Source organism: Perna viridis, chromosome 14 (genome assembly GCF_037379345.1).
Source record: "Perna viridis isolate PV_CMFRI_1.1 ecotype Kerala chromosome 14, ASM3737934v1, whole genome shotgun sequence".
Taxonomy (NCBI): domain Eukaryota; kingdom Metazoa; phylum Mollusca; class Bivalvia; order Mytilida; family Mytilidae; genus Perna; species Perna viridis.
In genome coordinates, this window is record NC_142458.1 from 12,221,947 (window position 1) to 12,240,902 (window position 18,956).

An 18,956-nucleotide genomic window follows, 5' to 3' on the forward strand; every position below is an offset into this window, starting at 1 on the left:
GTTTCATTCTATCTATTATAGTTTTCAAGATATTGACTGAAAACTGCTCAACACGTCATTTTTTGCCTTCAAATGCCAATAACTCTTACAGGGAATTATCTGACAACTTTGATCCCTGGAGACTTTTGTAGGCCTTATATGAATCTTCAGCAATTGAAAGTTCCATTCTTTCTATCATAGTGTACAAGTTATTGGCTGAAAACTGTAAAAAAAAAAGTAATTTTTCACCTCTCAAGGGCAATTACTCTTACATGGAGTCGCCTGACAACTTTGATTCCTTGAAGACTTTTATAGGCCTTATAATAAAGATCGTTTCAGCATTTGAAAGATATTGGCTAAACCTAACAGTTTTGAAAATATATGCAAAAAAAATTCCTGTCTGATCACTTTATTCTATTTATAGTAATGGCGGCCATGCTTTTAACCAATCAAAAATCCAAACACTCATTTTGTGCAGGATACTCTAAGGAACAAGCATCCTAAGTTTCATCTAAATCAATTTAGTAGTTTCAGAGGAGAAGATTTTCAAAGTTGGAACTGTTATAATTCTGTGCAAAATCCATTTCATATCCCATTATACTGAACAATTTTACCCCCTAAACCAAACTGTTTTTGAATTAGTTGCATAATTCTGAAATACGACCCCTATGGTCTTTTTTTAATAACAGTGGCCATATTTTTTGCAAGGTCAGAAATCCCCACATCCCGATTGTTAAACATGTTCTACATAACATTCATGCACAGTTTTGTATCAATCCATCCAGTAGTTTTAGAGATTTTCAAAGTTGAAAATGTAAAATTAGGGGGAAAATCCATTTCAGGACCCATAACTCATTCTTTTCTCAACTGATCTTACTAAAAATTTCGGCATAGGTCCATCCCATCATGCTGAAAAATTTTACCTGCAACCAGATGGCAGCTAACCCCAACTGTTTAGGAGATTTGAGTTATAATTCTATAATTTGAGCCCTTGGTCACTTTTTAATAACAGTGGCCATGTTTTTTGCCAGATCAGAAATCCCCACAAAAGAAGTATTAAAAATACCCTAGGTAACATTCATGCAAAGGTTGGTTACAATCTACTCAGTAGTTTCAGGGGAAGATACTTGAGAAAAAGTTTATGGACGACGGACACAGTGATAGCAATCGCTCATATAGCCTTTCGGCCAAGTGGGCTAAAAAGAGGATCATTTGAGGGGCACCCTACCAAATTTCAAAACATTGGCACCTTATGAACAATAGATAATTGGTCAAGAGTAAAGAGGTAATCAACTCTAGTAGGTTTCAGACAGCCATCTTGGTCAATCAAACGACAGAACCAAAATTTCAACAGTTGCCCTTGATTTTTGCCATGTTTCGTCACCATGCATTTAGTAACAGCAGAGGTCAACATGTGTATCCCCATTTCGTTTCAATAGAAATTTTGAGTGGCTACAGCCACCTGGGCCTCACAAGAGTGGACAGTTTGTAGAGGGCAATGGGTCATCAACTCTACCAACATGATCAAGTTTCAAACATTTGTGCATATGGTATTAGTGTAGTTGGCCTTTGAAAATTGTCAATCAGAAGGTTAGATAGCCTCTGACTTCTACCTTGTTTCATCATTGTGACCAATAGTGAATCATTTGTAAAAGCTCTTCCAAATGCTTCTGCCAAATTTGGTTAAAATTGGTGGAAGGGTTTTCATGTAGTGGAGAAAAATGAGAAGATTACCGGATGGAGAGGAAGTGATGGCATAAGCTAAAATTGATCCAGGTGAGTTAAAAAAGAGAGGGTCCCAGGCTTAAATTGCTCATTTTTGCCTGAATTTGCACAAAATTAACAACTTTTCCAAAAAAGAGGGGTCCCATCAACCAGAACAACTGTTATTGCAAAAAGCAACCTGTCATTTGTTTTTAAACACAAATGTCCTCTTAAGAAGGAAGACCTAGGTTAAGGGACACAACTCTTAAAAATCAATGGAACATTTGTATTCAGCATTTTACAATCTCATGTAAGCATCAAAGTAACTTGGATTGATTTCATTCTGTTTTAAATAAAAGATTGATAGGCTTTGGTGAAATTGAAAATGACACAAACATATCATTGTTTTAAAGAGTTATGTCCCTTAATCTAGGTCTACCACCTTAAAGACAACAACAGTATGAACAGTCAAAAGTAATCAGTCAAAAAAAAAAAACCCAAAGTGTATACTTTCAGTACATTTATTTCATTTTGCATTTATACGTGTACATGTAAATATAAATTTCCTGAAAAGATTATTTTAACTGTTTTATTTATAGATTATTATATATCTTTATTTCTTTTCAGGACATCTGGGGTTGAATTACTAACAATATAGTTCTTTATTACAACAAATAGTCATGCCCTTTCAGGAACAAATATGAATTACATGATAAAACCAACAATATTTAGACCACCAGGATTTTAACTTACTTTGTGCCACTGCATGTGTGGATCCATAATTATAAAAATAATGGTGTATTCCAGGGGATTGTATGAAATTAAAAAGAGGTAAACAAACAACACAACAGAGAATACATACGAAAAAAATGGACAGACAAATTAAGTTTTGCTACAAATTTGATAAAAACCGGTCTTTTTTTTTTTAATAAAATATACATATATGTGTCCTTAAGACTTATTATGGCATCACTAATCAGTGAAGAGATAAAGGCAAAAGTTTCACAAATTAATGACTTTTCACTCCAATTACACATGTTTGTACAGAACCTCCCAGCTGGGTTTCATTAATGAGTTTTCACTCAAATTACACATGTTTGTACAGAACCTCCCAGCTGGGTTTCATAATAAAAATCTCAAGTTGATAATTTCCTCAAAATTTCAATTTCAAGTGATCTGATTGGTCAAAATCCCAGGTCAGGTGATTTACTTTAATATCTATTATTTGACAATGCCATTCTTTAACACAACATGATCACAATAGCCCAGAGTTAAACCAGAGCTCTTCATATATATATAAAGAGGATTTTATAAGTGGATACAAAATTTCCTCATAATTTGACCTAAAATTTGCAGATGTAAATGCCAAATCTCTCAGAACCTTATCATATTTTATTAGTTCCAGCTATAAAAATCAACCTCTTCTTAAATCCATTCTACTTTCATTTTCAAGTTTCTGTCTTCCTCATTCATTAGTGTTAGTTGTACTTGATGGTTTCTCTTCTTCCTCTTCTTCTTTCAATTTTTGGAACAGGTCATGTTTCCAGGTCGATTCTCTTTCTGAAAGATGTGAAAAAAAAACAGAAGTATTATAATATAATTAAAAACCAAGTCAGGTGCCCTATCATACCATAAACCAAGAAATTACTGTATGCATTAATTCTCTCTTTTTCGGTATACTTGAGTTATCTCCCATTTCAAGAGTTATCTTTCTCAACAGTGGGTGTGTCCAATTTCTTGAGTTTTGTAAGATTCAAAAGCTGTGACTAAACAGAACAACTGACATGTCTAATTTTAATAAGATTGGGAAATTTTAAATAGATATTTTTACCTTTTTTATCATGTTTGTATAGTAAATGGCATTCTTGAAAATACACCAACTAGAAAGATAGATAATTATGCACAGTAGATTACAGTTATAGCCATATCCAAGGGCAGATCCAGACACTTTGAAAAAGAGGGGTGCCTGCCAGGGTTCCTCAGAAAAAGGAGGTGCTAGGATATTACATGCCATTTTTTGTTCATTTTTACACATGAAAATTTTCCAATAGAAAGGGGGTGCTAACCCCCTGCAACCCCTCTCTCTGGAACTACCTTTGCTACATTTAACCATATGACTCAAGTGGGGGATAATAGTGACTTATTAAATTTAAACAAAATGCTTTAATGGCAGTATAATTTTTGTAATATCTATACAAACAAACTGTAATCGCAAAGGTATATATTCCTGCCTGTTGCACATGGTTGCTGTTATTCAAAATTTGATAGTGACATAGAAACTAAAATATTTTATGTACATGTGTATTATTGACAATTTATAAAAGCGGCTGCTTATTTAAGAGGATTCTGTCAAACATATTCATGAGTATCAATTTTCACGATTTCAAAAAAATTATTAGTGTTTACAGTAACAGTAACAGTTTACGATTTTACGAGGTCAACAGACAAAGCGGAAATACGTGAAATCAGAAGTGAATATACAGTAAAAAAATGCAGTAAAATCTGGATTTGAAATAGTGGAAAAATATCATCCCTGAGTGATGCCTATGCAACTGCATACCAAATATTACTACATTTTGTATTTCATAGTTTCCAATTCAACTGTATTTTTGGCACAACCATATTTTGTGATACTGCATGCTTGGGGTTTAGATTTTTAATTAGAAAGTATGTAGAACAATAAAGAATTTTACAACCTATGGTTTACAATCACTCCAGCAAAGCGTAGATTTTCAAAGCACCTACAGTGCTTATCACAGGTAAAAGTCTCAGTCTCTGTAAGACTCAGGCTGTGGGTGAAACATCGTACCAACAGAATCAAAAAATAAAGACATATTTTTGAAATCATTTAGGTAAAATGAGTTATAATTTCATAGATAACAATTTGAAAGGCAGATAACTCTGTCAAACACATAAATTAAATATTATAATCCAAAATTTCATGAAAAAAATACAGAGATCAAATACAAGTCGTTTAATATTTAGAAGACTTCCTTTAGTGAAAGCATATAGTCAGACACATATTATTTTTTACATGCATATTATCTTCATATTATAATATAATATAATAAATATAATATAATATAATATAATATAATATAATATAATATAATATAATATCACAATATCTTCCCATTTTACCTACTTCTTACTAAGACCTGTATTTAAAACATCTTACCTCTTCCTCTGTCTCTGGAATCATAGCCACCTCTATTATAAGGTCTCCTGGAACCTCTGAAACTACCTCTACTACTTCCTCTGTTGAAAGGTCTTCCTCTGAATCCACGACCTCGACCTCTTCCACGACCTCTGAACCCTCCTTCACCTTCTCTGTTGTCATGCTTAAATTATGAACAAAGACATTTTATTACCAGTATCACTTATTCTGTAACAGTTCCTGATACATAATTTTATTGTTCAATGAGTAACTTTTAAGGAGGTAGACCTAGTGTAACGGACAAAACTCATAAAATTAACGATATGTTTGTATCATATTCAATTTCACAAAAGCCTTTCAAGCTTTAATTTGACACAGAATGAAATAAATCCAAATTACTTTGATACTTACATGAGATTGATGTAAAATGCTGAATACAAACGTTCCAATGATTTGGAAGAGTTGTGTCATTTACCTTAGGTCTACCTCATTATGTCTTAATTAGAAGTGATTTTTATTTGCTCTACCAGTTATTCCAGTGAATGATTGTTTATTAAATAAATGAAATATTGCTAAAATTGCATGCATTTCAAGATGATATTCAAATCAGAAAGTTGTAATGTTACATAATTTACATGTCTCTCTGACTTGTCATTCTGTTATGATGCTTAGGGATTTTTTTGCTGATATTGACTTAAGCGAAACTGTTCCAAAAATGGAAAAAAGAAGAATTAGTAGGCAAGAAAAATTCCCCAACAACCGTTATCATTTATTTAAATCTTATTTTAAATTTGTAGATTAAATATTATACTACATTGCTCCCTCATTATATTGCCTATCGTTAAACTCTCACACTTGTATAATGCACTATTTTCTTTTGTTGTTATAATGCCATCCCTGCATATCACCATCTGCCACACCATTTCAATGTGCAGAAGTCTGTATTTCAAGTACTTTTCCCCCGTTAATTGATACCAAAGTCGAGCTATCAAAACTTAAAATTGCTGTGTAGACATTGGACTAACACCTTCGACACATTAAACAGTTAAGGGAAATGTCGACCCCAACTGTTGTTGAGTACACATTGGATTAGCATTTGTCTTCCCGGTATATAATTACACACATATATGTAATGGTAAATAATGATCGTACACATAATTAATAAATCACTTTCAAGTCATAAAGATGTTGACATCAAAATAAAAACAGACTTGTATCACTGTAAAGGCACAGATGATCTTCACAGTGATATAAAAAGAGGAAAAACAGAAAAGCAGAAATCTTCAAAAACAGGAGAAAATAAAGACATAGAGGAGTTAAGGCAGAAATCTGCAAATCCTAGAAAAAACATAGAGGAGTTAAGGCAGAAATCTGCAAATCCTAGAAAAAACATAGAGGAGTTAAGGCAGAAATCTGCAAATCCTAGAAAAAACATAGAGGAGTTAAGGCAGAAATCTGCAAATCCTAGAAAAAAACACTGCCCTGGCTGAAGCAAATGATATGGCATATGGTTCACAGTAAGTCCCGTAAATCAGAAACCAAATAAATCAGAAAACAAGTAAACTAGAAACAAGCATTACAAACACTGAAAAAATTAAATTCATAGAACCATTAGCGGATACAATGTACATCAGTCAAAGGAAGGAAGTTTAACAAATACTAAACAATGTACCTCAAAATAGCTAGGATTTCTGGGAATCATCTCTGGTTTTTCTTTCCATTCATCATATTGAAATTTATCTGAAAAGAAAAAAAAATATGCACATGAACTGGAAGTTAAGAAGAGTTCAGCTTACCTAATATCAGACAGAAAACAATGCAGCCAAATTGTAAGGCATTATCTATCTTAAATATGTAAATATGTTTTGAAATGTAACAATAAATTAATTAGGTGTCAGTCCCGGTAAGAATCTGGCAGTAGGTGAAATATGGTATTAAAATACCCATCATTTTGATACTGTAATTTGACTATTTGCACAATCAGAATCAAGAAAAAACAGACAAGACTTTCCATATCATGCTGGACCATTGAGTTACAATTTCACTGAATTGCACTGAAAATGAACATTTCAAGGGCAGATAACTCTGTCAAAACCTCATTTTTCAAAGATTCTATAAAAAATTTATGAGCAAATCCAATGATGTAGAGATCAAATAATGGTCTTTTCAAATAGAGAAAGTATCCTTGGATGATATTACATAGTCAGATTGGTGGGGTTTTGACATGCATGTTTCTGATTTTCCCCATTTTTTCTGATTCTTACAAACACTTGCACTTAATATCTGAAAATTCACAATGATTAATTCACCTGTAAACAAACATTGTAGAATAAGGGGATTGTTAAGTGAATTATTTTATTGATCACTTTACATTGCCTATTTTCTATATATGTCTATAATATTTAATAGAAATAAGAGACACAAATGAAATAAAATTATAAGAACTGAATGTTTCATTTTTTTTTATGTTAAATTGGTTTGTAAAATCATTTACTGTAGCACATTTTTAATTAAGCCCACTTTAACATGCCAATGATACATTAAATTCTTATGAAAATATTTCACATGTTTTGCTTATTTTATATTTACCATATCTTAGATATACATAGAAAATATGCAATACACAGTGACCAATAAAAGCATTCCACTTAATTGTGGGTGTGGCCTATGGCATATGAAATGGATTTTGGCATGTAATATGCAGCAAATATACATGAATTTTTTTACAATTTACCTGGTCTGTTTTTGAAGTCAGGCAGTTGCTGTGGATCATCTTTTCTGTCACCATCTGACCTTCTACGATCTAGAAGTAAAAAATAATAAACTTTTAATATTGTATAAAAGCAGAAATATTCTAGCCTTGTTATATTTAGCTGAAACGATACAGTGTTTTAACACTTAAGTACCTGTCGTCTTATTTGAGAGATTTTTTAAATGTAAAAAGAATTTTTTACCTAGTAAGTATTTTTCAGAGAAAATATAGAAACACCTCCCATAAATGTCACATTTTTATGCGAGACATTCTAAATTTTTCAGTGATAGTCTCCCCTATAATGTGGGAAGGTTAACGGGGATGACACTCTTTTGTTGTTTCATGTTAGCTTTCTATTTTATTATTAACTTAGAATTAAAGTGAATTTTCAACGTCTTTTTTATGGAGGAACTACTTTTTGTAACTAGAGCAGCTCATTTTACATAAATTTCCTATTTTTCTGTACATACATGTAAAAATAAACTAAAAAAAAGAAATGTGAGCTTTGGTGATACCCCCGCTACCTTCCCTAGAAACAATATTGGAAACTCAAAAAGTAATAAAGAAGAACAAAATACATGTAGGAAATGCATGATGGCATCATATGAAAAAAAAAGTGTAAAAGTTTCATTAAATTCCATTTGGTGATTTGAGAGGAGTTGCGAAATTAGAATTGGAGATGGCTGAACATGATGAATGGATGTACACATGATCACTAAGTAAATCCTGCTTTTCAAGTGAAGGTATTATAAGTCCTTCTTGTTGAACATCAGGAAATTTTATTGGAAATTTCATTTTTGATATTTTCTTGGTAAGACAAGAAAACAAAATCAATGCTTTTGCAAATATATGTATATATATTTCTTTCAATGAAGATTTTTTAAAAATTATTGTGAATATTGAGACTGCATGATAGTGCATAGAATCAGAATTTGTGGATAGTCATAAAAACAAAAGTGCAAAACATATTCAATGTCTACAGATCATTTTGAATGAGATACTTTCATAACATGACATTTTAACATTGATTAAAGATTGTGTGATTTTCAAGGTTAATTTTTTTTTGACACAGAGCCCTATTCAATTTTTTTACTAAATAAATTTCCCTACATGTATGTTTTAGGACATTAACTGCAGTCTTTCAAAGTCTATAATAAATTTACAGTAATTGTACTTATTTTCGCATGATACTTAATTTCATGAATTTCTGGGCAATACACTATCTGCGAAAATAATTACATGCAAAAGAGAATTTCTACCATTATTTTGTACACAAAAACCTACAATTTCAGCAAAAAATTAGTACCTGTGAAAATGTTCATAGACCAATAATCGTGAAAATTTAGTACAGTTACAGTAATTACTTAAAACCAGTTCATACACCATGTAAAAATTATTCAACTATAACAATTTTATACAATAAAACCCCCCTTAAACAGATGCTGGATAAACCAGTAACCTGTGAAAACCAGACAGCTTCTGAAGTTCCTTCATATCAGCTTCAACTTTTTGACCCTCTAACACCTGCCTGAATGTAACAAACCTCTCTATCCTACTGACCTAAAGGGGTTCATTTTACCTGTGCAAGGTGTGTAAATAAGATATCTTATGCAGTCCCTTCATGTCAGCTCAAATACTTTTTGAACCTCTTAAAACCGAACACCTGTCTATAACCAACAAACCCCTCAGTCCTAAAGGGGCTCATTTTACCTGCGCATGCTGTGTAATTAAGATATTTTATGAAGGGACCCTTCACATCAATTCAATTACTTTTTTAACCTCTGTAAACTGTACACCTGTCTAAACCAAACAAACCTCTCAGTCCTAAAGGGGTTCAGTTTACACAGATTTCACTGTACCTCTATCGCGGCTTGGTGGTACAACTTTTCTTTCTCGTGACCCTTCTCTTCGTCTTTCTCTAGATCTATCCCCAATTCTTTCAAACACTCGACTACTGTCCCTTCGAGAACCATCTGAACTTTTCCTCTTAGCTTCAATCTTCTTCCTGCAAAATAAGTTTAATTATCTTAATTTTACATGTTTAAATTCAGCAATAGGAGAAAACATTAAAAAATCCATTTCTGTTCTTGATGGTTCATTATCTCAGTTAAGTTTCATCTGTACTTTCTAAATTATTTATTAGAGGTTTCTCTTTTCAATTATTACATTTACATATTACCTATCATTAAGATACGCTCATCTCATTGGATAATTAGCTTTACATGTGACGGTTCATGAGTTGATGAAACACTATCTACAGTCAAGTGGACTAATTTTATTGATCAGAGTGTACTGCCTATTTTCTATGTCTATCTTAATAACATAATAGAAAAAAATAAGAGAAGCATGTGAAATGTAATTATAAGAAATAGAAAGTGTCATTTTTTTATGTTTTGTGGGCATGTTGACCAGTTACAAATTTTTGGAATGAAGCGCTACTGTGTTTCATTAATACATGTTACAATCAACGCTTTTACACACCAATGAAGGATCAAAAGTGAGACATTCAATCCTTTATTGAAATGACTTTTAAATAATTCTGTTTTCTGCAATCAAAACAAATCTATGAGGTTGTTTAGTCTACTGTGTTATTTGACACATTGCTGAAGTGCTTATGAAGTGGAAATAAATCCTGCATTGATTTGATTAAAATTCAACGTATCCAGTGGACAATTAGCTTCAATGTCATCTTCTAATAACTTTTTAATGGATCGTCAGTATTCTAGGATTCCACTTGACCATGACCCTGGGCAGGTGAAATTTTGATCTCCGAAAGTCATTTTTTTTGTTCCACTTTCCCTTTGAGAGCAAGATGAAGATTTTTAAGGCTCCAAAAATGGTAATTTTCATGAATAGTGAACCGGAAATGGACAAGTTAAGCAGAGATCATTATGAGATGATTTATCTCCCCTTATGATTACTAATAAAATTAATAATTAATAATTAATAAAATTAGTAAAAAAAATTTAAAATTTCTGAAAGGATTTGTTAAGGTCAGAGACCGGACTTTAAATGTCGGCAAGTAAATATCCATTTCTAGTTTTCTCTTCGAAACCTAAAACGTTAAAAAATCCTATATCATTGATCATACATAAAGCAAATGGTCATGAAGGAGGAAAAATAAACAAGATCATTTAAAGGGTGCAACCATTTGATTTCTATAGGGAGGCTAAGATCAAATTTGAAATGAAAAATATAATGATGAATAGTAAATCCATTACAGGCCCGAGTAAAAAATAAAAATTCAGGTAAAAAATCCAGGACATAAAATTTGATCATTTTTTGCAAACAACTACTTTTGAATCAATGTTACCCAACAAGACCAAATTATAAAGATATCACATAGTATACGAAACATCTGGATCAATATGCAGATTCTACATGTTGCATTACATTGTACCTTCTTTAGACTTAAGTAGGGTCCAAAAACAGTCCCAAAGTGTTTCAAGTCCTTTGCAATATAAATGTAGTTTCTACAAACCTTGCATCAAACCCGTCATCATCATCATGTTTACGTTTAGACAGACTATGTCGGAGATCATTAGGATTTTTCTCTACTCGCATCACCCTATCTTCATCAACCAAAGGTTCATACCGGGGATCAGGTCTAAAATCTAATCTGAAATATACAGTCCATTTATAGTCTGCTAAAAAATAGAATAAATATTTGAAATTGTTACTGAATGTAATCATGATCATTGTTTTATACAGGAACTGGTATTGATTAATCAAACAGACCCCTCTTTGTACTAGTCTGACAAGCTGAGCTGAATTTTTCATGTGCTAGCTCACAAAAGCAACAGCTCGTACGTTGGACAAATTGTTCAGACTCTGAGCCAACCTGAGTTGTCACTCAATCTACTACAAGTTCAACAGGTGTATGCTACCAGGTACTTGCTTAGCAGAGAAGCAGGGACCAATCATTCTAAGGTCTTGTTATTGTTGTCTTTATACTGCAAAACAATAGTTCAGAAAATAGCTTTCTCCCATTCTACCAGTAAACCAGTGATTAAAAATGCAGGTGCACTGGGCGATGATTAAGTTTCTGAAAGAGGTTTCCCTCCATTTTACATTTTTCCAGTTTCTACAGATTTTATGATAGAAACTGGTTCTCCTTCAGCCTATTTATGATATAAATCATTTCTCCACTCCCTATGGTAAAACTAAGATTTTAATATGCGCACTAAAACTTGCATGATGAAAATCTCGATTTTATCATCTCAAGTAGAGAAATAATTTAAACCACTCATTACAGAAGAAGTATCTATACATTTTTATTCATTCAACAAGAAAACATTTTGACCTAAGGGGACCAAGCCCTGACATCTTTGAAACAAATAATGTATTGATGTTTCATACTGGTCACAATAAAATGTATCAACAGTCAGTAATTGCAGTTAAAATGTTGTGCAATTCCATCTCTCTAGGAATTTGTTAAAACAACTAAGTGCTTAAAAGCTCTTAAAATATTTACACAGGCAAATTTTCTTTGCAAGAAATTAGTGTACATATAATTCATGTAACTTCTACAAAAATTTTCTCTCAGTAAACCTCACCTAAATCAAACTCTCATATAATAATGTAAAAATATGATTGGTATACAGACTTACTTTATTTCAGGACCTTTTTTAATTTTTCTGATAACTTCAGGGCTCTTCCTTCTGTCATGCCTTTAAAAAAAAACACGATAAAAAGACAAATAAAATAAGACAAAAGTCACAAAACATCAACTATGTGAACTGAAATTTAACAATTTTATGTTTTTGAGGAACTTGTGAAAATAACAACCAAATTTTTCAACCTTACATCACAAGAAGGGATTATTCATGAGATATACAATATTAAGTGTGGTGACGGGGACTTTTGATGTGGCTAACATCCTATTAATACAGAGGACTTCCTTAGAGAAGGTTGACTTCAAGCACTGAATAGCCTCACCTCCGTAATACAGAGAAGGTTGACTTCTAGCACTGAATAGCCTCACCTCCGTAATACAGAGAAGGTTGACTTCAAGCACTGAATAGCCTCACCTCCGTAATACAGAGAAGGTTGACTTCAAGCACTGAATAGCCTCACCTCCGTAATACAGAGAAGGTTGCCTTCTAGCAATGAATAGCCTTACCTACGAGAAGAACTACTTGAACTAGAGGGCACAACACTGATAATTCTCCTCTCTTCGAATACATTCTCATCCATGATAGAGTCAAACCTGAACTTCTTAATCTCATCACGGTCAAAAATTGGTCTCTTTCCTTCATCTTTTTTTCTCTGAACGATTACAAAACTTGAATTGTATTGTCTATTGATATCTCTTGGTGAGACAGCTACAGCGTGTGGTCCTCGTTGAATGGCTATTACAATATTGTCCTCGATTAATATTTCCCCTTGATTTTTCTGTTCATCTGTCTGAAATCGGTCAGACAGGAGTAGTCTACGAATAGATGCTACCAGTGTTACATTTTGAATGTAGTCTGTTTGGTGGTGAATATGAGGTGATGATTTTCTGTGTGGTGAGGAACTATGTTTTCTATGACGGGAAGAATCTCTGAAAGATAAGTTAAAGTTGAAAAAAAAAAAACAATTATAACATGTGTACCTATAACATGTATAAATAGTAATGAAATAAATACCAAATAAATAATAAGAGAATTTTTGGTAAACTTTGGGGACATCAAATTCAAGTGTACATGCACATTTAAGTAATTGTTGTCAAGCAGAAAAAAATAGTTTTTCAATGTCAATCTTGAAAATGATATACTGGAAAAATCAGAGAGAATAAAAACAACACGTTTCAGAAAATTTGAAAAATATTTTGTAATTTGCCAATTTAACAAATCCTGTTAATTGTGAAGTCAACAGATGGTGTTGTTGAATTAAAATGGTATACATGCGATATACAATGTACAGTATGGCTGGAAAATAAAATGTATAGAAATCACAGGAATCCTTAATGGATACATGACCAAAACCTGGCACATTTTGATATCCAAATAGTGCTTACTCCAGTATTTCAACTCCATTCAACATACATCCAAGTAAGCTGTTTCTCAGCTATTATACTAGGACTACTTGAATTTACAAAGTCAATTTCCTACAAAGTCAACTACTGATTTTTCTCAAAGGTTTTGTCAAAGAGTAATCAAGGGAACCAAGGTTATAGCGGTAGTGTCAAACAATGACACAAAAAAACTATCTAAGCTGTAAATATGGAGTGCAAAATAAATCAAACTTTGGAGAAAAACTTTGTCGTTTTCTGCCCTCTGGTGAAACTGAAGCTAGGGGTCTTCTTTTCTCATGTCTTTGTCCTTTGGTTGGTCGTCTTGGCGATCTACTTCTTGGTGAAAGTGACCTTCGACCAGGTGGGTGTCCTCTAGGTGATGTTGACCTTAGACCTGGAGGGCGTCCTCTTGGTGAAGAGGACCTTCTAACAGGAGGTCGACCTCTAGGTGAAGGTGTTCTTTTATTTAGAGGCCTTCCTCTTGGTGATGGAGATCTTCTACTATACTTTTGACCTTTGGGTGACCTTGACCTTCTCTGAGGTGAAAATGACCTTCTCCTTGATCTTGATTGTGATCTTTTTACTGGCCTTCTGTGTGGTGAATGTGTTCTTGAGCGTCTTGGAGAATGTCTTCTTGGAGAAGGTGATCTGGAATGTCTTGATATGGGCCGCCCCCTTGGTGATCGTGATCTTGACCTTCTGGCAGGTCGTCTTCTATGTGGTGAATGCGACCTTGATCTAAAAAAATACACACAACTTTTTTTTTAAATTACAGGTGTAGAGTACATGTATATCACTGTTATTAATAAATCACCATAAAATGGATGTACATACATTTGTACATGTATGTATCTATATCAAAGGCTTAACTGCTATACTCCTACAACGTACTTGTGATCAAGTGGTTCCTTCAAAATTGGGGATTTGGTTTGAAAACTACAGTTTTTTATCAGTGTTTTTTTTTTTCATAGCCTAACAAGTAAATTATATGTGAAGTTTATGGAAAACCTCACACATGAAGTTTGTTTCCTTCAATAGCTACATGTATGCTAAGGTCTCACTAACCACTTCTTAACATTACTTTTCACGTTAAAAAAGTAATTTTCAAAGTTTAAATGTGAATTCCCAGGACAAATGTCAACTTAAAGTTGCAACCATTGTGAAGCTTGGAAAATAAGGTTTTCAAAATCATTATTCTAATGGTATGATGATTGCAGAAATTCTTCACAAAATTTACTTAAATAAATAATACAGTTTGTACATGTACTGAAAATCCACATTTTTACCTTTTCTGCTGACAGCATCGAGGCAAATTACTCACACATGTAAGCAATATTCATACACTTTTGTAACAAATTACAAAAATGATTTTAAAGTACACTTTCTGAGCTTTATTTTGACTACTTTTGATCAGAATACACACAAATAATGCACTTACAATGCATAGATCTAGGTTTAGTGTTTTTATGGTACTACATAGAGGGATGGCCATTTGACCCAGGCCTCATGCAGGTCTGGGTGTCAAAAGAATAGGCCTGCAGCAGTGCTAAGCTTGTGGTAAAAGGCAGCTAAATAGTGCTCAGAAACCTAGCCAGGGGCTAGGCTCTCTGCCAACACAGCAACTGGGATATGTGCCCCACGCAGTGGAATGTGGTACCCCTGGCGTGTAACATGCCGGGGTTGTCAAACTATTATACGGAAAACCAGACCGCAAACCATAGTGGTGCACCGTGTTGGGAAAGATGCCATGGTCCTCGCATGTTAAAGAATCCTGCTGTGGTATTCGATAGAAGTAGGAACCTTTGCGCTCCGCCACAAGAGGCTAAATTGCCCAACTCTACCCATCCCTCCCTTTTATCTTATGGAAATCAAAATTTGTTGACCCTATTATCCTTGTGTGTCCCATCCTTTTTTTCATTTCATCATCATCATGTTCATTTTATCATCCTTTTCATGTTCATCGCCTGAATATAGCTGAAAAATTGCTGCTTGGGCGTTAAACCCTAATAATCAATCAATCATTTGACTTGGAAGTGGTTAGTGAGACCTAAATATTCCACAAAAGATTATCTACCTTTACCTTGATTTAATATCATAAGTTTTTTTCAAAATAAGCACCGCCTACTTTGTCAGTACCATTTCATGCTTTTAAGACTTTGGCTTGATCATGACTATTGAAATTTGAAGTTTATGCCTTTCGTGTTCATCAACTGGATAACATAAGGATAAATATTTGGGGAAATGTAGCAAATATTCAATAATGCTGATCCCAAATTTCCAAAATCATCATAATTCTAAAGAAGTAGAACGATGTATTTCCTAAAACTATTGCTGACAAAACTTTGGAAATACATTTGTATACTGTACTGTTGAAATTACAGAAAATGAAAAAAAAGGAAGATAGAAAATCATGAGGGAAGTAACTGACATTTTGAAACAAAAATGGTAATTTAAAAATTTGTTAAGGTAACACATGTGGCTATACAAAATTTAGACTGTTACATTGACAGTACTGATAATTAACAACTTAATTGTTCTGTAGAAATTAATCTATAGAAAATGATCGGCTGTCCATAAAATGGTGATTTATCCAATCAGGATCCATTTTTCTAATTGTTAATCATCAACGATAACCATGATTAGCTGATTGCTCATCAGTGGTTATTTACCTATCATAAAATATTCCTAAACCTGTTCAGACAGCAATTAACACCTTTTGTCAAATTTATGGCCCAAAGAAATGAGAACGAAACACAAATTTTGGGGTTTGAATACTGGGGTTTCTAGAAAATTTTTGACAGTTCAGAAAGCAGTAGACTTTCTGTTCCCAAATGTAGAAAGATTCTCATTCCGGTAGGAATGCCCTACCGATGATGGATTCACATGTATGCTATAAAATAAATTGTGGAAGGTAAGAATTTATGTAAAAAAATATGCCATCTGTGGTGACTAATTTTTATTTTTAATATGTGGTACAGTGAAGGTTGTCTACGAAAAATCAAACATAAAATGTACGTGTATATGTGAATATGTATGCTTCAGAAAAAAATGTACCTTCAATCCTATTGTCTGCTAAAAAGAATGATCACTGTTTCAATGTCTCCATGGTTTCATGATTTAAATCTTCCTTTATGTGCAATTTTAATGCTGCTGATGACAGATACATGTGCATGTAATACTCCTTGAAATACGTGTACTGCATACTAAAATTTGCAATACTACATGATTGCTACTTTTGTATTAAAAACCTTTGTTTGTAGTTATTCTGAATAATCTGAAATGACTTAAAGGTAAGGGCAAACAGACCCAATATTTGACTTTGGGTCAATAAGACCAATAAGTACCAGTAATAGTGTTCAAACATGCAGTAAACAAAATTCTGGGTCATCTTAAGACTTGATTAAATCAAATCCAAGGAAAAATTGCAACATCTAGTAGGCTCTACTAGTGTACATTTAGAACTGGGCATCTACTCAACCATACCATTATCCATATAAAATAAGGACAATGATGGGATCAGGACATGTATTTAATGAACAATTAACCTTATAACATAAGACTTCATAATTGATATTTTTTGAAGTTTTGTATTGTAAAAACACATGTATAAACATCCAAATTAAGAAATTTGTGCAACTACAAAGTCTTGTGTTATACTGGACGGAGCTTGACAGCAACATCTTACATGTACATGTATATACACATGTAAGTACATGTAGATGCTCTGAAATATGCATGGTGAAAAATTGTTCTGTCAGAAGTGACTTATTTCAGTTAAAATGTATGCAGTTACAATGTTCGTGAAGGAAGTGATTGTATGAACTTTTAACACAGATGAACGGTGTCTGCCATACAAGTAGGAAGTCTCACATATTCCCATTGGGTGCATTTTCAACAAAGTTAAAGATTATTTGTGTACAAATAGCTCCATCTCTCGTGGGCAAAGTCATGTGAGCAAAGTCTTAAAGCATACTACAGATTACACATGTACAGTGTACATACCAAGGATGATTTAACGAGGTCAACAAACAAAGCAGAAATTGGCAAAGTAAATATACAGTAAAAAAGAATTGTAAAAGTAAATTCTGGATTTGAAATAGTGGAAATCCACTAAAAAATGGAAAAAAATCATCCCTGATGTACAATGTTAGTCCAAATAATTATGCCGTATTAAGAAGCTAATTTTGATTGCTTGGTGGCTTTAAATTCCCTTCCTATATAAATGCCGGATTAAAAAAAAAAGTCTCAGGGAATGTTTGTTTGTTTGTTTGTTGGGGTTTAACGTTCGAGCAGCAATATTTCAGCTATATTCAGACGATGAACATGAAATTGGTGATAAAATGAACATGAAATGATGATGAAATGAAAAAGGGATGGGACACAAGGACAATGGGGTCGACAAATTTTGATAGCCACTGGAAATAGGGAGAGGTGGGTAGGGTCGGGCAATTTAGCCTCCTGTGGCGGAGCCCTATGGTTCCTACTCCGGGAGAATACCACAGTAGGGTTCTTTAACGTGTGAGGAACGTGGCATCTTTCCCAATATGATGCACCACTATGGTTTGCGGTCAGCTTTTCCGTATGATAGCCTGACAACCCCAGCATGTAACACGCCAGGGTTACCCAATTCCACCACCTGGGGCACACATCCCAGTTGCTCTATGGGCAGAACGCCCTAGCCCTAGACTAGGATTCTGAGCACTATTTAGTCGCCTTTTACAACAAGCTTAGCGCTGCTGCAGGTCTATTCTTTTAACACCCGGACCTGCACGGGGCCTCAGGGAATGTCATGACTATGTGGACTAATACTAGTAATACAATATATAATCATGATGATGATGGATTGATGCATTTGTGCATGACAATCACAGGTGCTTGTCTCAGAAAAAAAATAATTGGATTCATCTCAAGCCAATCAAATATTTTCCACAATGGCATAAGTACCTTGTGTTGTGTCACTTGTGATTAGGTATATGGCAACCTTTTTCTACTGAGAAAATAATCCTTTTTGGGATTCGGCGCTGGAGATATTTTTCTGTTTTTACCATCACCGACGGCCGGTCAAAACAAAAAAAATATATCTCCTGCGCCGAATCCCAAAAGAAAAGGGATTACTGAGACAAGTGCCTGCACTAATGATAACGATCACGCATGACCCTAACACGTCTATATCTGAGAAACATAACAGTAAACTTCTGGTTGATAATACCTTCTATCTCTTGATCTCCTCCTGGGAGACGGCATATTTGTGTAAGTGGAAAAAACACAGAAATTAAAGCTGATAGAAACTTGTTAGTATGGACATGCACAGCGTTTCTTATTCGGAAAACGACCAATTTTGTTTTTATTCTTGAACAAGTCTTAGT

The 18,956-nt window shown here is 33.6% G+C and overlaps 1 protein-coding gene across 3 annotated transcripts; it reads right to left on the reverse strand.

Moving 5' to 3' along the window:
- Window positions 1-2,188: 2,188 nt before the first annotated feature.
- Window positions 2,189-18,940, reverse strand: LOC148598224 (uncharacterized). 3 transcript variants are annotated; one of them, XR_015918487.1, is made up of 11 exons: window positions 18,800-18,940; window positions 13,822-14,328; window positions 12,715-13,137; window positions 12,203-12,262; window positions 11,074-11,211; window positions 9,452-9,597; window positions 7,575-7,643; window positions 6,513-6,580; window positions 4,862-5,024; window positions 2,792-3,243; window positions 2,189-2,733 (listed from the first exon to the last, which is right to left on the reverse strand). XR_015918487.1 is itself a non-coding variant. In XM_088561196.1 (10 exons), the coding sequence occupies exons 1-10, from the start codon at window positions 18,832-18,834 to the stop codon at window positions 3,149-3,151; spliced, it is 1,704 nt and encodes a 567-aa protein (XP_088417322.1). In that variant the 5' UTR covers window positions 18,835-18,940; the 3' UTR covers window positions 2,509-3,148. The 3 variants fall into 3 exon arrangements, 1 of the variants encoding a protein (XP_088417322.1); XR_015918488.1 differs by having other exon boundaries at window positions 2,509-2,733; window positions 14,143-14,328; XM_088561196.1 differs by having other exon boundaries at window positions 2,509-3,243.
- Window positions 18,941-18,956: the final 16 nt, after the last annotated feature.

Coding starts and splice junctions, on each gene's coding strand:
- LOC148598224 (XM_088561196.1), bottom strand. CDS start 18,834: ATGCCGTCTCCCAGGAGGAGATCAAGAGATAGAAG. Junction 7,644..9,451: donor ACCACCAAGCCGCGATAGAG/GTACAGTGAAAT, acceptor TTTTACTTCTAG/ATCGTAGAAGGTCAGATGGT. Junction 3,244..4,861: donor TTCCAGAGACAGAGGAAGAG/GTAAGATGTTTT, acceptor CACATCTTTCAG/AAAGAGAATCGACCTGGAAA.